Source organism: Pezoporus flaviventris, unplaced genomic scaffold (genome assembly GCF_033815535.1).
Source record: "Pezoporus flaviventris isolate CSIRO_AGI_PZ_B2104156 unplaced genomic scaffold, CSIRO_AGI_Pfla_v1 ptg000078l, whole genome shotgun sequence".
NCBI classification, from domain to species: Eukaryota; Metazoa; Chordata; class Aves; order Psittaciformes; family Psittacidae; genus Pezoporus; species Pezoporus flaviventris.
The window spans coordinates 2,633,594-2,656,415 of record NW_026892626.1 but is presented as its reverse complement, the minus strand read 5'-3'; the positions used below and the strand labels follow the sequence as shown (position 1 = coordinate 2,656,415).

General features: G+C 37.9%; 1 protein-coding gene across 7 annotated transcripts in view; it reads right to left on the bottom strand.

Moving 5' to 3' along the window:
* The window catches only part of SNX29 (sorting nexin 29), a 120,865-nt gene that overhangs the window by 84,374 nt on the left and 13,669 nt on the right, over window positions 1-22,822 (bottom strand). For all 7 annotated transcript variants that reach the window (XR_009746909.1, XM_061473281.1, XM_061473282.1 and 4 more), the window contains exons 10-13: window positions 20,617-20,695; window positions 20,030-20,112; window positions 12,549-12,612; window positions 11,230-11,358 (exon numbers count right to left, since the gene is read on the bottom strand). Coding sequence is in view for 6 of the 7 variants with exons in the window: in XM_061473281.1 (XP_061329265.1) it covers window positions 11,230-11,358; window positions 12,549-12,612; window positions 20,030-20,112; window positions 20,617-20,695 (355 nt within the window). In the remaining variant the exon portion in view is untranslated. The remainder of the gene's footprint in view (window positions 1-11,229; window positions 11,359-12,548; window positions 12,613-20,029; window positions 20,113-20,616; window positions 20,696-22,822) is intronic.

The following is a 22,822-nucleotide window of genomic DNA, read 5'->3' as shown; positions in this document are numbered from 1 at the left end:
AAATCTTACAGCTTAAATAATACATGAACAGCAGAGTTCCACATAAGAGATCACATAAAGACATTGGAGAAACAAATTATTTCATAGTCAGAAATATGATTAATTTAGATTTTCTATACACTATGGTACACTGAAAGGCAGAGAAATTATACAGTCTACGTAAATCAACTGTTGAATAAAATATTAGGGTGGGATATTAGACAAGGAAATTTAGAATGGTCAGTATAAAAGTAGGCATCATTTTACTATTTGCCAATGTATTTAATGTTGAGCAAATAAGAATTCAGCTTTAGAAACAGACTTGATAGCTGTAAGAAAATGCCAACACTTCAGCAACAACGTTCAAGGTACAAGTTTTCCACACACCAATCCTAAATGAAAACCATAGGAGAAGAAATTAAGTTAATCCCTTTGATTGTCATATTTTAGTGCCTGTCTCTGTCTCACTCTTCTTTGGAAAACACAGATATGCAAGCCAGCTACTATCATAGCTCCGCCTAACAACATTAAGCACCTTAGTTTATATTTGAAGGAAATAAAAGGGATTCTAACCAATGGAATTTTAAACAAATCTGACAGATCAGATGTCTTAAAATTCAATTATCTACCTGAGCCCATTCAGTTAACCAAAAGTGCTTATACAGAAGACACATAACTAAAATGTGTTACAAGAGAGTGAATTGAGACAACTTTTACTCTTCTTTAGGGAAGCATCAGGGTAGAAATACATAGGTGCCACAGACGCAGCACACACAAGAAACCCCCAACTGGTTAGAAAGAAGAGAGAACATGGGCAGGACAAAACTATGCCAGAGGAGTGGTTCAAGCTCTAGGAAGTTATTTAAGAATGAAGAGTATTCAGAAAAACATACAAATGTGTTTGATGGTCCTTATCATACTACATATATATACACACACACACAAAATATATGCACATTATATATATTCATGCACACAAAAAAAACCTGCTGTTGTAAGCAATGCCATAGTTATATATAAAACCCCTAAGCTGATGCTATATTCATATTTCTACGGATTTCAAATCAGTTTTCTGAACTACGCAACCTCAATTTGATTCAGTCCTTTAGTAGGAGGTTGCTAAATAATTAAGAAACTATTGATTACCCAACTATTAATTTTTAATGAAGTCTTTGATGATTTTATGCAGTTTATGATATTTTCCATTTCCTAGACTACAAAGAACAATTCAGGTTTTCCATCAGATGGATGCTGATGCTTAGATTTAGGGGACAAAAATAAAAGCAGAAACACAGTTTAATTAAAACAAGTCTAAATAATTCACTCAAGAAAAAACATATGACAGGTAGACAAAAAAGTTTCTCATCAGAAGTATAAGTCTGTCTGCATGGAAATAGCTGTATCCAGTTACAATACATTGAGTTTTAAGGATTCTCAATTCTATATTTGAGAAGAGGCTCAGAGCCTTCTGTCTGTACTGAGACAGCATCAAACAAAAAGAAAGGGGGAAAAAAAGAAAAAAAAAAAAATCACAAATCCACTTTTTACTCTTGTGGCTATTGACTTCAAACTGATACAGTGCACATAACACAGTTTTTGATACAAAACTGAAATTCAAAGCAGAATACTAAGGCCAGGTCACAATTATGTCATTTTACCATCTTATTACTTCTCCTTCTTTGACATCTCTTTCTTGAAACTACTATTTATCTAGATCCCAAAGAGTGCTCATCCTGATATGTATGAATTTATATAGCCCTTTTTATCAGACTATGTCAAAAAGTAATAATAAATAGCAAGCACTCACTAAGTCTTAAATGACTTCAAAAGGAATTATATTAGATATTCATAGCAAGAATTTCATAGGAGTATAAACTCCTGTATAGGAGTTAAGGGTCAGATTTGCAGAAATTCTTGTCCAGCTCACTCAACAGTTCTACCTATAGGCAAGGATATTAAATACTTGTAATGTGCAGGGCCCAGCTTTACTTCAACTGTTCCAAATTCTACTATCCAACTTGAAGCAAAGCTGTTAGCCTGTTCTGAGATTGCAGATAAACACTGAGCATCTTTCAAATCTTCCACACAATTTCACCTTCTGTGGTGCAGAATAAATGATGAGACTGCGAGTATGAGTTGAAGGAGATACAGGAGAAAAAAAAAAAAAAGGAAAATCAGGCTAAAATACAGGGAAAAACAAAGACCGAGAACTACGCCACTAAAAACACATCCATCTCCAAAACTTCAAATATAATGAATTTCCCTGCCTGATCGCTTCTCCCATGTTAATAATCAGCTGAAAGACAGAGTGGTAATATGTCATTTTACCCTGCGTCAGCTCCATGAGAGAGGATGACAATGTAGTATTCTTACAAATTACTTTTTGTGCTCAAATGGCACAGGTCTAGTGTGTGTTGTTGATGGAACTTTATACCACTGGTGATTACTCATGCAGAAGGATGACACAAGACATACTTCACTTTGATTGTTCGATTATGAAACTAGAAAATGACAAATTAGGAGCTACACTGAAAAAATACTAAAGTTTGAAATCCAATCATAGAAAAAAAATGGATTTAAAGCAGCCTCTGAAACCAGAATTTAACTCCTCCCCCGGTGTGATTCTGATTTACTGTTATTTGGGTACACATAAGAAGTAGATTAACAGAATATCTTTGAAGCTTTATGTCTTCAAGCCAAACAAAAAACCCAAAAATGTATGCATTTCCCCACTTCTTTTTCTTTCAGACAAATAGGAAGTTAATTTCTGACAGAGCAGATTTATCTTCAAACTCTCTCCAAAAGTACGAAATACAGAAATACAAACATATTTCAAATACATCAACTTATAAATGCCATGTATCTATAACAACAGGGTAAGTTTTATTCCATCTGAAGCTTTTCAAGCAACTGTAGAAATTTCTCTGTAGCTCTGCAATTATTCTCCAAAGAAAACCAGACAAAGATATTTCCATGTTGCAATAAAAACAGGTTAATGCAATAGGGATCAATGTCTTTTAGCAGAGTATATTTTATTCTATGACATGATATAGTGAAATTACTTTTAGACAGAATTAAACTCTGCAGTTGGCTTTCTGCTTCTCCTGAAGATAAACCAGAATACTATAAAATTATATGTATCCACTCTCTACCATTAATAGTGTCTTTGCTTAGAATCAGAGGGAAAATATAATCCTAATTACAGTAATAATCAGGACATGGTAATGATTGTAAGCAAAGAGAAGAGGAATGTAAGTACCAAAACCTGAAATGGTGATATGTGAGTAACTTCTATCTGTTTTCTAAAATGGAAGATGCCGCCTCAAAATCCCTAAAACTGTAAGCATTTCTCCTCACCAACAAGTTAATTCATGCCATGAAAAGTAGCAACTGTTCCCTAAGAAGTCTCCTATCAAGAGGATGAATGTACCAGAATAATAAGCAGTATGTTCTCACATCAAGCAGAGGACAGCGTGTTAAGAGATGCTATTCATCTGGAGCACAGCAGTGGATCAGCCTCGCTGCTGGGACTTCTGCTGTGTCCTGGAGAAGGACCAAGAACCTACAGGTGACATCTCCCCCACTTTCCTTACGCTAGGGGAGTTGAAGGAGCTTGGTTAATTTCCAATCATGTCCACAAAGTTTCTGCGACAGATAATTAGGCTTACTGAAGCATGTATACATACACTAAAAACAGTTTAAGGTCTACTCTGCAAGTCAAATTAGATGCATCTTATGCTTGTCAAAGTAAGATTTCTGGCTGCTAATACAAATTACTACAAGTAAGAGTGTTTTTTATAAAAGCTGACTTCCAAAACTTTCATTAAAAAGTTACGCAAGGTATCTTCACGTTCTGATCTTTGTTGCAGAGGAAGAGGCCTTATAGGACTTCTTTTCCTATACTTTAACAGAAGACAAAAAACCGCACCACACAACTGCTTCTGTGAAAAGATACAAAAAAATTCTTCTGGGACTTCTGTAAAGTGAGCAAGGAAAGAATTTGAAAAGGGGTAGTTTCTCGTGTATGTTAACTATAATGGCCTAAAGAACACTGTAACTAATTTCCAAGAGCTGGTTCCCAAAGTTCAGAGGTGATGGCAATGCTGAGGACAAACACCGGATCAGTCTCACAACCAGCAATTTTATTGGATCATAAACCAGTGTTACACAGTACAGCAAAGTGGTAACTTTAACCCAGCCCCCACAGGTGATAAGCAGCGCCAGAGAGAACACACACATCAAGTAAGGTGTTATGCAACACAATCCTGAGAACAAGCACAACTCCTCTGAGAGCACATAAATCAACACTGTGACCAGAGACTGTTAAACTAATCCAATGAATGCTTAGAACAAAACTTGTTTTGACATACACTGCTCAGATCTGTCAATATCTCAACCCTTCATGCCCCACGCTGGGTGCCAAAAGGACTGTCATGGTTTAACCACAGTCAACAACGAAGCACCACACAGGTGTGCTCACTCTCTCCCTCCATAGTGGGATGGTGGAGAGCACTGGGAAAAGAAAAAAAAGTAGAATTCATGGGTTGACATAAAGACAGTTTAACAGGGCAGAAAAGGGAAAATAATAATGATGATGATAATAATAAATAATATACAAAACAATCCCAGCACAATCCCAGGCACAGCTACAGGTTGGGCAGAGAAGAGATTCAGAGCAGCCCTGCAGAGAAGGACTTGGGGGTGTTGGTTAATGAGAAAATGAACATGAGCTGGATTCAGTGCGCTCACAGCCCAGAAAGCCAACTGTATCCTGGGCTGCATCAAAAGGAGCGTGACCAGCAGGTCAAAGGAGGTGATCCTGCCCCTCTACTCTGCCCTCCTGAGACCTCACTTGGGGCATTGTGTGCAGTTCTGAGGTCCTCAACATAAAAAGGACATGGAACTGTTGGAACAAGTCCAGAGAAGGGCCACGAGGATGATGAGGAGTGGAGCACCTCCCGTATGAAGAGAGGCTAGGAAAGTTGGGGCTGTTCAGCCTGGAGAAGAGAAGGCTGTGTGGAGACCTGTCCTGGGTTCAGCAGCAGCAGTCACTTTTCTTCTTCTTAGTAGCCGGTGCAGTGCTGTGGTTTTGACTTTCGGCCTGGGAGCAGCACTGATAACACCGATGTTTTTAGTTACTGTTCAGTAATGTTTAGTCTGACCAAGGACTTCCTGAGCCTCATGCTCTGCCAGGGAGGAGGGGAAGCTGGGAGGAAGCAGAGACAGGACACCTGACCCAAACTACCCAAAGAGGTATTCCATACCACAGCATGTCATGCCCAGTATATAAACTGGGGGCAGTTACACGGAAGGGCTAGATCACTGCTTGAGTCGGGCTGGGTATCGGTCAGCAAGTGGTGAGCGGTTGTATTCTCTTCCCTTGTTATTTCCCTTATCATTATTCTTATTGGTAGTAGCAGTACTGGTTTATGTTATACCTTTTTATCAGACTAAGTTACTGGAATGTTCTTATCTCAACCTGTGGGAGTTACACTTTTTCGATTCTTCTCCCCATCTCTCCAGGAGCAGAAGGGGGAGGAGAGGGAGTGAGAGAGAGACTGCGTGGTTCTGATTTACGGCTGGGCTTAAACCATGACAAGACCTCACGGCAGTCTTTCAGTATCTGAAGGGGGCCTATAAGGATGCAGGGAAGGGACTCTTCATTAGGGAATGTAGTGATAAGGGTTAACGAGTTAAACAGGGGACGTTCAGGTTAGATATAAGGAAGAAATTCTTTACTGTGAGAGTGGTGAGGCACTGGAACGGGTTTCTCAAGGAAGCTGTGAATGCTCCATCCCCGTCAGTGTTTAAGGCCAGGTTGGACAGAGCCTTGGGTGACATGGTTTAATGTGAGGTGCCCCTGCCCATGGCAGGGGAGGTGGAACTAGATGATCTTAAGTTCCTTTTCAACCCTAACTATTCTATGAAAACAAGTGATGCACAATGCAATTGCTCACCACCCACCAACCAATGCCCAGCAGCATACCCCAGGCAGCTTTCCCCCTAGTTTATATACTGAGCATGATGCCACAGGCATGGAATGTCCCTTGGGCAGTTGGGATCAGCTGTCCTGGATGTGTCCCTCTCAATTTTTTGTGGCCCTGGCCTACTCGCTGGTGGGATTGTGTAAGCTGGGAAGTCCTTGATTTAAATACAAGTCCTATTCAGCAACACCTAAACGATCAGTGTGTAATCAACATTATTCTCATCCTAAATCCAAAACCAGTGCACTGTACCAGCTAACAGGAAGAAAAATAACTGTCCCAGCTCAAACCAGGACAAACACCATATGCATGAAAAACTAAAAACTATTCTCATGATATAGACACCTAGACTGTGTTCAGATCTAAGCTATGAAAGGGCTGTATCATAGCACTAGCATCTCCTCTGAAGAAGCAAAAAATGTCTTTGTGGGTAAGAAATAAGAGGAAGTTGTTTATCTTATGAAATAACATGTCTCTTTAACTAAAATGTTTTTGTAACTCGTGCCATGTCACCAAGCAAATAAACAGAAAAAAAAATTGAATATAGGAATATTCAAATTATTTTTCAAAAGCAGGGACAAGAGGTATTTTTCCTGTTTCCAAGAAGCTGCTTAAGGTAAGTAACAGAATCATTTCAAGATGCACAACACATCCTCACTGAAGCTCTCTGGCTCTGAACAAAATGTTGTAAAAGAGATTAATACAAAATGCCAAATCCGAAAGCAATGTGGCTTAAATGATACAGACGCAAGATAAGGAAGAAAATTAGCTTGCAGAACTTACTGTAAACAGAAGGTACATAAAAGTGTAAGATAAAGTACAGTCAAACTCTCATCCCCCATTTCCTTACACAGTGTATTACCATCTTTATCTGCTTCTCTTGCTCCAAAGCCCATCCTTTGCAAAAAGCTTTCCTCCAACGTTTCTGAAGATAGTCTAACAATCTGCTATCTGAAGATTATCGGGTTTCACAGCTAACTTCAATACCTTTCTTTGCCTCACAAAGGGATGTAAAAGTATTCCATACAAAAAAAAAAAAAAAACAAAAAACACAATCAACCAAAACCACAGTCTTGATTAAAAACTTTCAGCACTGCTGAGAAGCCACGCGCAAAATATGTCCATGCAATCTGAGAAAGGCTTATCCATGAAAGGGGGGGATAATAATTAAAACAACAAGAATGAAAAAAAACAGCTTACAAAATTATACCAGAGAGTCTATTTAGTCTATTCTATCATTAGAAAATGGGTTGAATGCTGAGACTGCTCCTTTTTAAATAATACCATAGCTGTTATGAAACAGCTATTCAAATACTTCACATGAAAGAACGAGATTACCACTACTTGAAACTGAAGTAACCCAAGAATTTTTCCAGTTTTCTTAGGACACTCAGGAAACTTTCTCTAAGCAAGCCAGCATTTTGTCTATGAGACCAGAGACTCTTTGGAGAGCCTAGAAGATCAACTGGATAAATCAATAATGCAGATATCCAGCAGTAATAATTTCAACACTGACTAATATGTCACTGAAATCTGCTTTCCCAAAACCTTCAGGAAGGTATTTATATCAAATGTTTTGCAAGAGCTTTAGGGACATTGAAATACACATTTTTTTTCATCAAATTACAATACTCAGATTGTTATTGAATTCTTTGTTTTAAAATGTTCAGAATATTACAACTGAGGAAATTTTTCTAATGTAGGCATTCGATCAATTATTTTCAAGGTATATATGTATATATATATAGTGAGATTTCACTATTACAAAATATCTGAAACTTAAGTTTCCTCTTACTTACCTAGTGCATTATGCAGCACTTTCCAAACTTTGTTATCTTAAATTCTTCAATTTATCTTGCCCAACTTCATGGCTTAAAATATTATTTACTTAATAAATTTTACCACTTTTACTATTGCAGCAGCATTACCTACAGTGTACAAAGTGAACCAGCAAAGGAATTTAGAAGAAAAACCTATATTCCAAAATAGCTATATGCAGTTTCTTATGTGCCAGACAATGAGTTGCAATGAATCATTAAAGAAATGCAGCCAAAGTCTAAAATAACCAGTGACATAAGAATCTGTTGTACCTAAGCAGCTCCCAATGCTGTTTTCATTATGTGACAAGGTAATCTGACTTTGAGAAGAACAATCAACACAACATGCCCAGTCTTAGCAGCAATAAATTAAACTTGTTTAAAAATAATGTTATTCTAAGTGAGCATCTGTTTAGATCTTATTATACAAGCTCCTAATCTATTCTTCAAAAAGGTATGTGCATGAGCAGTATCTGATTCACCCATATGTCCCTGCAAATTCTAAAACTGTGGGGGAAGTGAGTCAAATAAATATGAATAGACAATTCCTATACCCATTAAACGATGAAGTATTGGCTTTGTTTCAATTGCCCTGCATCACATGAATGTCAAACCCACTCGTGCAGATCTCTCCCTCCCTCAAAGTGAGTAGTTCAGTTTGATGTGTCATCAAAGGCAGAACTGGTAATGTTCTAAATACTTTTTTTCTTAAGAAAGCTTTGTATTTATCATTTTCAGATAGTGGTTCTGCTGTGCAACAAAACACATACAGGAATCTCAGCTGTGTCACCTCACAATTAACACTAAGCACTCTGCCTGCGCAGGCAGAAAACAAACAGTTCCCCCTATGATAAGAGAGAGATTACTGTTATTCAACACTTGGGATAGGTTTGTTTACTATACATGTGAATTATGCCCAAAATCTCAGGCATCATAGGCTACTCTAGAGCTTATTTAGAATTGTAAGAAGAAAAATCACATGATTACAACAATATTTACCTTCAAAAGCCTTTGTTAAGCTAAATCACTTTCAGACAAGGGAAGGATTAAAATTCTTTCAGCATAGCTGTGGTACAAAGTCAAGATGGAGGCAAGTCACTGCCAGAGCCAATGTTGTTTAACAGCTTTGTTAATGAAGCGGATGCTGGGACACACCTCAGCAAATTCATAGACAACACAACACTGGGGAGCAGCTGATACATGGGATAGTTGTGCTGTCATCCAGAGGGACCTGCACAGGCTGGAGAACTGGACTCAGTCAAATTCCTTAGGGCTCAACAAGAGGAAATGCAGAGTCCTGCACCTGGGGAGGAATAGTCTTAGGCAACCATACATACTGGGAGCTGGAAAACAGCTTTCCAGAAAAGGATCTGTGAGTCCTGGCGGACAAGCAGCTGCCAATGAGCCATCAATGCCCCCTTTGTGGAAAAGAAAGCCAACAACACCTTGGACCACATTAGAAAGAACGCTGATAATGGGTCACTGTCAAAAACATGGAAATGGTCTTGAGCAGCCTGTTCCAGCTGACCTTCTTAGGGCTAGGAGCAAACAATTGCACCGCTTCCGAAACTGGTATTGTTAATGCTGTTTCGCAACAACTGTTGCTTATGATACAGTGGCGGATAAAGTGGTCAGCCATGGAAACCTGACAACGGGACAAGAAAAAGAAACAAAACATTTGCCCCTGGAAAACAAAGTCATGCTTAAATAATCAGATAGAAGGAAGACAGGTCAGATGGAAATGTCACTGACGAGGACAATTATCCATTCTTTACTGCCTACGTACGTGAGGTATGCGTCAGCAGCATCTGACACTGACATGGTTCTATGTAACTGAAAACAATGAAGACACAAATACCCTAACTCGATTCAAATGACACTAGGGCCACTCAGCACAATTTCTACTGACTGAAGTAAGAACCTGCTGGGAGGAGAAGAGCCCCCATACTAAGCTCAGTGTGGAAGTATGCAAGACATCTACCAGAGGAAATACCGTAGATTAGTATTAAATTGAAGTAAGTCTCCAAAACAAGTCCTCACTGCTCCAGATCTGAGAGCTAGAATCCCAACAACCAAGCCTGTGTGTTTTTGAAAACCTAACCAAAACCCAAAACAAATCCCAAAACCCCTCATGATTTACACATGCACCAAAGCAGCCATTTCCACTAATAGAACAAGTTTTTCATTATTCTAGGACAGCAACATCAGTCTATTTGCAACATTCACATGGTGTTTCTGTTCCCCTCCCTGCCCCCTTACATTTAAAAGACGTATCAAATTTAAGGTTTGGAAAATACTGTTTGGAGACAGTGCTAGGTACATTAACAATACCATATATCCAACAGAAGGTAAAAACCGCACAGGACCTTGATATTCTGATTTGTTCCAGACTGGGCAGACAGCTATACCAAGAATCTCACAGATAACAAGTAAAATGAAAATCAATTAAAAACATTTAAAATTTGTGTAAAAATTAGAACAAAATTAGTTGCATATTCCTGAGGGGTGGGTGGTTTGAGGAGACAGAACTGGAAAAAGTACATATATGAAGAGACAAAGGTCATCTTTCATTTACCTTACACACACATGTATTGCTTTGTATCTAGACTCATTAACTGTCACTATTTTCCTGGCTTATGTTTCTTAGTATTAGTCTAATCACTTCTTCAAATTAAATGTGATGTTGTCCAAGGGTCAGTTCACTAATATTCCTTCCTCTGAAGCTGTAGTGGTAGTTTTACTAATATTTTAAACTCTCTCTTACTGTTAACACTAGACAAAATAAAACCCACAAACTCGCTGAATGTCAGAAAATCTTCCAAAGGTTTTCTTCAGCCTAAATTCAACTGAAGTCCATGTGATTTTTAGTCCTAAATCACAGAGCCATTAGGATTGGAAGGCACCTCTGGAGATTATCCAGCCCAACCCCTTGACAAGGCAGGGCCACCAGGAGCAGGTTACACAGGAACATGTCCGGATGGGTTTGGAATGTCTCTAGAGAGGGAGAACACCACAAACTCCCCTGGACAGCCTGTTCCAGTGCTCTGCCACTCACAGTGGAAAGAAGTTCTTCCTCATGTTGAGGTGAAACTTACTGTGTTTTAGTTTATGGCTATTGCTCCTCTTCTTGTCTCTGGGCACCACTGAAAAGGGTCTGGCACCATCTTCCTGGCACCTGCCTTTGAGGTACTGATCTGCATTGATGAGATCCCCTCACAGTCTGCTCTTCTCTAGACTAACCAGGCCCACCTCCCGCAATCTCTGCTTGCAAGAGAGATGCACTTGAGACGCCTGACCATCCCTGATGGCCCTAAAATCATTTTTGCAGCCCCAGTGTTCACTTATGCTCTTCTGAAAATTACTTTAATATTCTTGTCTCCTGTATGCAGAATTTTTTATTTCCTTGTTCCACTGCTGTTACTTTTTATGACAGTTTCAGCACTCCTTACCGTGCCAACGCTTGGACTTTCATGGCATGTCGCTCTTCCTGCTCTGCTGCTTTCCTTCTCCAGTTGTCCATTTCCTGCCTTAGCGCTGCAGAATGCTCCATCTCTCCATCAAGGAGATTTCTCAGAGATCTGGAGGAAGGCAGCAGCCTCTGTTAGAACACTGCTAACACTACCTGGTAATTAGAATATACTTTATGAATTAAAAAGTGGGTTGCCTGAATGATACCACTGACATCACCCTAAATTTTTATTATTCAGTATAATAAATTCACAATTTGATTATGCAAAGATATGAAAATCTACAAGGAAGAAGGACCCAATAAAACAGTTGGCAGCACTTACTCTGTGAACTTGGGTTACTCTCATCCATATGCCCAAAGAGCAATCTATTATGGCATCTACTGTACCACCAGGAAGAAATAATTTATTACAGAAAACATCTTAAAAGCTGGTTTCAGTGCTTCAGTGCAAGTCTGTACATCTCAGGAGTAATCTATAAGCAATGTATTTACTAGCAGGAGCAGGAGACGGGTAGGGGTCTTGTCTCCAGTGAGAGCAATACCATAGACCTCTGTGTAAAACTTTCAGTGAGATAGCAAAGGTCAGCGTGATGCTGACCTGGTCCTTCTGCCAAAAAAAAAACATGAAACTGAACGGAGCATTAACTTGAAATTATGGGAGTAAGGGTAAGAGGCAGCAAAAGGGGATCAGCTGGTAGTCCCGATACTAAAACAAACGAACTCTAAATTATCTACAGAAAAATGTAAATTACCAAAACAGCCCTACTACAGCATAACAACAGTATGTCTTGAACACATTTGTATTTTCATTCATCTAGCCATGTGTTCCAATAGGCTATATAAATACAAAGTAGGCTTGACAGCATTTTAAAAAAGCCACTTATCATTTTTACATCGTCATTTTGTCCCAAGTGAACAGCAAGACACAAGTAACAGCCACTTTCAGCATAACATTGTTAGCCATCCTACAGCACTTCTGTACCAGAATGGCAATTTTCTGAATTATGTGTAGGAGAAGCTTTTACTCACTTGGAAATCTGCTTTAAGGGATCTTAAGAATCTTTTGGCTATAAGTTTTGGTTTTAAAAAACTACAAAAGCAAAACTAGCAAAGCTCCAAAGAGAAAGAGTTATATATGATTTGAATTTAAAGGAAAAAGTTGACCTGCAGACAGAAGAATATATACATCAAAAAAATTACATAAAAATTACACATAGCTTTACACAAAGAACAGCTTGTACTAGAGAACAGATTTTCATTTTTTAATTAAGTCTCTCTTGACTAGATAAAGAAAACTACCTATTCTGTTCTTCCAGTTCATCTTTTCTATTCATCATGGCCACGATAGCTTGACGAAGTTCATCTAAAGAGAAGGGACAGAAAAGATGAATTCCTGTGTGTATAGTCATGTACATAGTGGCACTAATTCAGCAACACACTTAAGATGATGCCAGCATCATTTGCTATTAGAAAAGTACATAAAAACACTCTTAATCTGACCACTAATTTAAGCAATCTTCAAAAATGGTATTATACAACACAGCAACAGAAGTATTGATCAAATCTAACTAGGCTGCTTCTGGCTTTAACACAGATGTTGACAAATTTGCCTGTGGCTACAGCTGTTTTGTTTTAATCACAGACATATGGGGACAATGCACCTTCTCACTACTTCACTATTTGCATACTAATAAGATACGCTGTTACTTGCTTAACTTCAAATTGCTTGTTTTCTATTCTAGAAATTCAGACTCAGGAAATACAACTGTTACAGCAAGACCAGAACAGAGAAAACATCACTGCTTCTTCACAGCATTTCTTCTCAAACTCAGTCTTAAAGAATGTCTTAAAGACTATGGGATTTCCAAATCATAGAATCATAGAATATTTAGGGTTGGAAGGACCTTAAGATCTTACCATTTCCTGTGCAAACCTTTTCATTTCCTATAAATACCTTAAAAAACCACATTGTCATTACACCAAGAATTTTTTTTGTCCAACAAAGGCTGACTTTTATAACTTTTAAGGACTTCCCTAGAGTTAGGTTTAACAGTAATACCAGGGTAGCTGAATACCATGCAGAAAAACATCAGCTAAACACTGCCTCAACTTGAATCCTTCTGCTATTACAAAGCTTTCACCACGTAACCGTACAGCTGCACTATTACTAGTTACTATAAATTTAGAGAAAAATATTAACAGTTTCTAAAACAGATTCTGGCTTCCAGATCTTGCATGAATACATGAAATACAACAGGCCTTCAAAGATCTGAATGCCTCATCCCTGGCAACGTTCAAGGCCAGGCTGGATGGGGCTTGGAGCAACCTGGTCTAGTGGAAGGTGTCTCTGCTTCCTTGATATTGTCTATAGTTACAGAGATTTTTGCCAGTTAAAAAAAAAAAAAAAAAAAGAAAAAAAAAAACACACCCAAACTTAACATTTTTGTCCTGTGGGCCAGATTAAGTTTGCTGAACTCCAGTAGTGGATGAAATATGAACATTTCCAATACATCAATCGAGCATATCAGTCAGTACAGACACCACAATTCCACGCTGGCATTGCTGGCAAATCCCCCTGGCAGGACTCAGTCGGAGCCTCCTATCACCTGACATCGATCAATCCAATTCATCATTCATCACCAATCAATCTTTCATGCTAGATTTTTTCCAAAACATTTCTGCTTCTCTGGCCATGAAGAAAGACGATGATTATTTTCCTACCCATTCCACGCTAGTGCTTGAGAACTAACTGACATTAGCAAGAAACCTTTCAGTAGGTCATTAGAGGGATTTTGCACTTCATTAATTCAGCACAGAAAGAATGATTACTTTACCGGAGTAACTTAGCATCTTTATACAAGTTCTCTAGATGTTCTCTGAAAAATTAAAATATCCAGATCCTGTAGAAATTATTATCTGAGTACTTTAAACGGGCTTCCTAAGGCTGTGCTTGCAGTATAAAGGCCTTTCCAGCTTGCTTTACCCATCATTGGGTAAAGTATTATATTTAGCTATATCAAACTTGATCACCATGAAACTCAACACACTCTTAGTATTCTTTTGGTCATAGGAGACACTGCCACTCTGAGGGCAGACTGGAAAAGTTGGGGGGTTTGAGGGGTTTTTTTTTGGTTGTGTTATATTGTGGTTTGCTGGTGGGATTTTTTGGCAGTGGAAAATAGGTGGGCTGTAACAGTCACAAAAAAATAATATGGAGTGTTGTGAAAGTGGACCACAATCCATCAGCCTATCTGTGAAATAAAAACTTGTTCTAAGGATGAGCAAAATAGAACACTAAGTGTTCAAGCCTTCTACAAGTGTACAACACAAGCAAAACAAATCCATAGTGAGCCTTGAGTACGGTAACACTAACAAAATGAATGTCTTAAATGATTAAGCTGAATTCAGAATCTTCCTCAAGAAAGCAACAAGCCAATGATATTTTAAACATTTGAAGAATGTCATTAAAATATGATATTGTGCAGTCTGAGTTAGTTCTATTACTTCTCTGACTCTGAAGAAATTAAAGCCATTGATACTCAGACAAGTCATTGTATTTCTGGCTCTGCACCTATGCTGGGGTGAATGCTCTACAATAACAGCCCATACGCATACTCAGTCTGTTTAAATGTGCCCTGATTTATTAACACTTCAACAGTGAAGCCATTATAAATTGTCTTCATTTTTCCAATTTTACCAACCTATTCAAAGTGCAACCTTAACTTGCCTAATAACTTAATCTTCTTTCCCTCATTCCATCCAGCATCTTCTGCATGAGTAGAACTGAAATCCTATCTTCTCTCACTCCCCTCTCCAACACACACACAAGAAAGCAGAGCATGAAAGCAAGATTCTGCTAAAACACCATGGCTGGCTTAAAAGGAGAAGAAATAAAAGACATTAAAATGCTTTTTATTTCCATTTGCCTAATTTTTTCTGAGAGTTATGGAATAGACAGTACTGTAGTGACCCAGCAAAGAAGAAACTGTACATTGCATTATCACAAAAACTAACGCTTAATTTAGGACCACAAAAGCAAACAGACTTCATACTCAGTACTTCTTACTAGTTTAGTTCAACTACATGTAGCAGTGGAGATGTGGAAGAAAGGATCAACACAAACACAGTCCGGGCTAAGGAGGCTTGTGCAGCCTGTGCTTACCCTAGCAGTGCTTTTGCTTTATTGCTGTACCTATGCTATTTCTTCTTGAAGTGGTGAGTATTAAGCAGTCATATTTTCTACCAATTACTCAAAACAAACACAAGAACTATACAGTTTTTCAACACCTCTTTAACCTCACCATCCACCTAAAATATAACAGAGTCAGACATTCACTTGTGTAATCAAATGAAGAGATACCAAGGAAAAAAAAAAAAAAATCAAAACCTTATATTTCATCATCTTCTGATGCAAGTAACAATATAACTGAAAGGGCAGCTTCCTATTTAATTCAAGCATAACATTCAAAACTTAAAAAAAAAAAAAAATCATAATTTCTTACTCTCATTTATGCTTCTTGAAAACTTCTAGGAGCATGTCAGAAGAGTCAGCTGAATACAGACAAAGTAAACTCCAGTGTCATGCACCATGGCAGGTTCACTTCAGATCTACCAGAACATCCAGTTCCTCAGCTTTTGTCTATGTTGTACTTGCCTCTCAGATGAGTGTATGATCATAATCTTTTTTTTTAAGCAGACTTCTATCTCATTCATTGTGTACATTAGAAAAAGGAATAAATAAATAAAACCTTAAAAAACAGTGTTGTGGCAGCAACCATACACTAGGTATTTTTTTTTTATTTCTGGACTTTGCAACCTCAATCTTTTTCCTCCTCCTAAGTAACAGTGAGAGGATGGCCAGGTCAACCCACTTCAGAAAACATGCGTATGTCCCATTTCTGAACTGCTTTGTGCTTGGTGTCATTTACAGTCTGTAAAGTAACACTAATGGAAAGAGCTATACAACTGCTATTAACAATCAGCATTCAATACCAGCATACTTCAAAATTCATATGATAATCAGAGTTTCATAAAGACATATACGAGATTACTAGTAAAGTCTTGAAAATTGTGTCATCTTAAGAGTTACTTTTGCAACAACTTCCATGTGCAAACCAGTAATTCCAAACCAGGTCTTTTTTATGGTTTGTTTTTTTTTTACTGATAAAAAATGAAGGAATATGCAAATTAAATCATTCATATTAAACTTCACTTTTTAAAACCCCCAAAACTGTCCTTTATTGTTGAAATTAATCCGTAGTGCCTAATTGCTAATAAAGCAGATATTTCCTCCAAAACCTTTTTTAATTTCCTTGCATACTACATGCAAAAGTCTAACTCCTATAAAGCTTTTGTAAGGTCACATTCAGAGCATGAAATACATAGAGAAATGCCATGCTTTAAGAAACACCTGCCAACTTACCAGCAACCTCCAGAAAAGTCCTAAGTTTAACAACTCTTCTGCTGTTAAGATTGGAAAAGTCTGATTTGCAATCACCTGTTATGAAGACTGAGCTGTAAGTGAAATCATCTCTCTTGTACACAAGGTCTTGCAGCACTCCCCTGCAATCCTGCAGATGGAATAGCAGGGTGGGCTGGGAACAGGCTACAGGAATGACTTTTTGGGTTTATTTTCCACAGTGCAAATTTACACAGATATTTTCAGAAACAAATAAACTTCCAACAGATGATCTACATCTTAAATCAGAAGTCTGACCTTTAAAGACATGCTCCCTAAGCTGCCTGTGTGAACACTGGATATTAAGGGTTTATTTAGTGCCCCAAGATTCTGCAAATATTATCCTGTCATGTTACTACTGTTAAGGCAAATCGTAGCAGGAAACAAATTAGACAACACAGGTACTGTTTAGTAGGGTCCTGATGAAAAAATAGAAGTCCATAAGATGAACTGCTTTTTTCTCAGTGATTAAATTTATACACACTCTTTCCACAGTTCTCTTTCAGAGAAGTCACAGGAATTTAGTAGCTGTCAGTAAGTGGTGGCAACCAAGTTACAAAACACATCAAAAGCTATTTAGAGGACAAAGTACATAAAACATACACCTTATTTACCTACGTACCAAGATCAAAATATGGTATGTAGGTTTCATTATCCAGTAAAGTTATTCAGTGATCATGAAAAAACTGGGGGCTTTTTCCAGAACATATGAAAAAATAGAGAATAATGTACAACACTACACCCTTTGCTAACCTTTGTGGTTACACCCAACTTTAAAAACTGAGTGAAATTATAGTGGTAAAAACAGGTGCCCACTTATTTACTAAAACCAGCACTATAGCCAAAGAACCTTGTACAGAAGGACACAAGTAGCATCCTTCTAAAATTAAAGTTTTGGAACTTCCCTTTTTTCCACTGCAAAGCAAAACTGAGAGACTTATGCTTGTAGGACAGATTATTCTGATGGTGTAAAAAATGCTGAAAATACAATCTTCCAATGACAATAATTGGAGAAAACAAAGCTGTTTGTGATTCAAGTATGAGAAGGTAAATGCAATGTTTTACACACTGGAAAATGACATGGAATAGGCACATAAATACAAAACTTCTGACAAACTTGTTAATAAAATTGGTTATAATACAGAATAATCCATAAAGTAGGGTGAGGTTTCAAAGGATGTCTTCTATACTCAGTGGAACCCTCTGCAGATGAGGATTTCTCTCGAGTAGTATTTTTTGAGCTCTATCTCCTGCCAAGTTGACCTCTACATGACAAATGTGCTGACGTAAAGTCAGGAAGATCATTCAAAATGGCAGAAATTCTAAATTACAGCTTCTCAGAACACAATTTTCTGGCCTGCATGTCAAAAGAACCAAGCAAGGGTTAGTACTGTGCTAGTAAGCTGGAATGAAAGGAGGAAAAGAATAAACACCCAAAATTTCATTTCAGGCGTTGTCTGCAGAAGCAAGAAGCACAAAAATCCAGTCACTGGAGACTCACAGCTTTTCTCCTTGCACTATTGCATCCCATTTTTCTTCTCTGATGTGTTAGAATTAGTTGCTATGCAACCAGGCTCTAAGCCTCACCATTTAATAAATCTTCTGCTAATTGCAATAAAAAAAAAGAGCTTCAGTATCTGGCTTTGTCACAGAACTGAATTCCTGCTGCCCAGGGGATCTGCAACTAGTAACAATGAACTTGAGAAAGAAATTATTATTGAATGTATCTGGGATCAGATGCTTTAAAGGCATTAACTTATATGAACAGTCGGCTGAATTTGGTTCTAATGACAATTAGATTATTTCCTAAGCATTTCACTGGTTTTGGAATTGTTTTCACATACTTTCCCCCTTCCTCCCACCAAAGCCTTCTCTGAAATGGGAACTGATGGTAGCGTGCATGCTTCTGTTGATCCTGTGGCTCTTTTCATTTAGAAATTGCTAAGCATCAAGAATTGAAAACCACAAGATTTACTTTCTATTTTATAGCTGTTAACTACACATAGGAACTGAGCAACTAAAGGAGATCAATTGCGGCCCCTGCTGGTACTTACTACACCAACAAACAACAACAGCAAGACAGAGTGCTCCGTAAAATTTTATTACTCAGAAAAAAAAAAAAAGTAAGAACAAAAGGATATTGCAGTAATAATATGAGCAGAGAATATCCAAGTGACCAAAGTATCACAGTAACTATCAACAATCTACACATGTACAACATTTAACTATGTCACTTAAAAGTCTCAAACTAGCTATTACCCTTCATAAAGTACTTGGTAATGCTCTGTCAGCAGGCTCAGACCAGAGCCTAAAACAGTACTCAGTGAAAGTGCATGGTCTACCCCCTTTAACACACATTGACACAGATATCATTTGAACATGACATTAGAACACGAGATTACAGTATTGTAAGGGTTCATTCATTCTGATGATTTCATAAATCAATTTCAGAAAACAATCCTGGCTGCACCACTTCTACATTCCCAAATCTCATAATTTGAAACTGTACATATTTAAATTAAGAAAAAAGAACACACATACCCCGGAGCTTTAGGAACAAAGCCATATCCACCAGTTCATTTACAAATTTCCTGTACAGTGAGGAAAATAAAATCATACTGGCTTACATGCTAATCAGTTTAAGAACTAAATCTTTCTTCTACAAGCTTTTGTGAAGGGAAAAAAAAAAAGCCTAAAAATGGGGTAGGGGTAAACAAACTGCCTGTGCTTCTACTAATACCCTTCTACAGCAAAGGCTATTTCATCCTGTCCAGCTCAACTCTTAACACCACTGAAAATACGACTGTACTCCAACCTTAATCTTAACTGAACTTTGATTATGAAAGCCCATATTTATGTTTGCAGCAGATTTCCCTAACAAAACCATATACTGAATGTACACAGAAGGAGTTCTGGGTTTGTTAGTTTCAGGCTTTTTTCTGACTAAGCTTTAATAAAAGCAGGCAAAATGAGTAAGATCAGATCAGAACTAACCATTAATGTTTTCAGAACTTGCAGAGATCTAAAGACATTAATAGAATTAAATAATTATTGTTCATTTAAGTACTTAAGCCACATCTAGTATAAGGATGACATCAACTTTTCTGGGGAAAGAGAACCTAATGTCACACCAGCTGCAATGAACAATAACCTGGGATCTGCCAATTCAAGAATCATTTTAGAGCAATTGTTTCTAATATGGCCAGCGTATCAGGAATGAAGTGCTGTATGCCTCTCTGAACAGACCTTACTGAAACAAAAATATGTATTGAGAATGACAGAGTTAATTCCAGCAGTCTAGATACATCAAGGAAGTACTTACTAATTGTCATGGATTCTGGCACAGTGGCTGAAGGCAACATATTGCTGAAAGTATTCACTTGAGCTGGAGGACTGACTTCCACTCTAGTCATAAAAGTACAATTTCATCAATAAATGAAAACAAAATCCTGAATTCAAAACTTAGAAAAGAATTCCAGAAACTATAATTATCATCATATTCACCCATATTTAATCAACTTTTATTTAATTATCTTTTAACATATTTGTTGTGAGTCTGATTTAAGAATACACGCCAAAAAAAAAATCCACATCAAAAGTCCATGAAGAATACAGTAAAAAAATAACAAGAATCAACAAAAAAAAACTATTTTCAAAGTCAGGATGGTGATTCTACCTGTTATTTGACATGAGTATGTGACTTCAAGGTAATTAGGAAAAGTTCAATATAGGAAACTATGCGTAAAGGGATATAGGCTTTTGTATTAGTCTTTCCAAACATTTGCAGAAAGTACCCTGAGGAACAGTTTGCTTCCCAGCACTGAGCATCTACGCATTACGGAACAGTAAGAAATTGGCAGCTACAGGGTGAAAATCTTTTCATTTAAGGAAAAAATATATGAAACATACCTGTAAGGAAGATCAGACCTTCTTGGAACCAGTTCTACTGTATGAACGTGTTCATGTCCTTCTCCATTCTCCAAGTTATCTACAGTAGAATATACAAACATTAGCTTTCTTCAGCTAACAGCACTTAAAAACGAAACCAAAAACAAAACCAGAAGAAAGGTAGTTAAATTTTTAACTAGCAATACTCATCTTTACTAAAGCTTTTAAACACTTTAAATTCCTTCTCCAAGGTTGGCTTCTGCACATTCACCCCAAATGCCAGCAGGATTGTAAAGTCCCTTAGGAACACAGTTTCAGTCTAGAAAAGAAGTAGTATTGCACAATTCCCAAGTTTTAACTTGGATGTACATTTTACATTGAAAACAATGCTGCAAAGCTATGAAGTGACTCCTTACTGAAGTGATTTTTGCAAGTCTCAGGAGCTTAACATGGCATCTGACACTCATTATGAATCTCTTTGTGACTTGCAGGAAAAGGATTTGTAGTTAGTCCCCCATATGTGAAAACCTGCGCAGACACCAGTCCCTTCTGCAATCCTTACAGAGCACCATGCTTTTCCATGGCTCTTTAAGCCCAGGTACCAAACATCAGGAATCAGACAGATATTTTTTAAAAAGCATGGATAATATGCATCTGTCTGCAGATTCACAACTGTCAGGATCAAAGCATACACATCACTGGGCCTGTTATTAAGGTAGCTCAGGTGGAAAGAAACAAAAATGACATTTCACTGATGTTTCCTGCATCTTACTATTTAAGGGTTACAAAGTTACCACAAAACTATCCTAAAAGCATGAGCTAAAACAGCCCAGAATATAAAAATCAGGAATTAAAGGGAAAAAGTTAATGTGAGTTCCCACTCCACAATATACCCACCCCCAGAAACAGGAACATTTACTTGTATTCCAGATTTCAAACTGTTGCAATCAGCAAACCCTTATAAATCTATGGACCTTTTCTAACCATTTCTGGATAATACTTAATACAATGCCACAAACTAAATGTTTTCTACATCCAATCCTTCACAAACTGGAAAAGGAAAATGGAAGTACAAAAGTGAAAGTACAAAAAAGAAGTAAAAAATGTATTTTCTTTTTTTTTTTTTTTTTTGATCCACTGGCATTTTTGAAGAGGTACATGGACAGCAGAGAGCAGCACCGCATTATGTGACAATTCACATTATTTTCATCACCAATCTTACAGGACTGAATTACACTTTTTCTATTAACAGTCCATTTAAACTCTGAGCATATATAACACATATGCAAAAAATGTGAAAAATCTTATAATTAAAACATTATTTTACTACCAATAAGACATTTTTAAGTGGTTCCAGAAATAAGAATACATAGCCAAAGTTTGATAAAAGCAATGTTCTTATGAACAGCTAGCAAAATGTTAACTGGGGAAAGTGGATGTGGCAAATGGCGGAAGTTTTTTGTCTTTGGTAGCAATACACACGCTGTAAAAGCACCAGCTCTTCTTTTCCATACCTCTGACTATCTTCATTGCTTGCTTCAAGATTTTCACCAAATGGTCCACATTATTCTTGAAGTGCAATACCTCAAACTGCATCATCAGAGCCAACTGAGCATTGATTTACAAATGATACTTTCATTTATGCATGTCTGTATGAAGTGTGGGAAGCACATCACTGCTAATTCACTGCCAGCTTGTGACCCACTGTAATTAGTGGGTCTCCTGCAGAAAACAACTAGACGATGCTGATGGATGAAATACACATATGAGGCAGCAATTGGCACTCACAGCTCCAGAAGCCAATCCTACCCTGCGTTAAGCAAAAAACAAAGTATGGCTGAGTGCATCCATGAACATGCTGCAAGGACTGGAGCAGCTCTGCTCTGGAGACAGGCTGAGAGAGCTGGGCTTGTTCAGCCTGAAGAAGAGATGAGTCTGGGGAGACCTTACCGTGGCCTTTCAGTACTTTAAGGGGGCTTACAAGAAAGTTGGAGAGAGACTTTTACCACAGCCTGCAGTGACAGGAAAAGGGGGAATGGTTTTAAACTAACAGAGGGGAGACAGAGGTGAGATCTTAGGCAGAAGCTCTTCCCTGTGAAGGTGCTGAGGTGCTGGTACAGGTTGCCCAGAGAAGCTGTGGCTGCCCCATCCCTGGCAGTGTTCAAGGCCAGGTTGGATGGGGCTTGGAGCAACCTGTTCTACTGGAAGGTGTCCTTGCCTGTGGCAG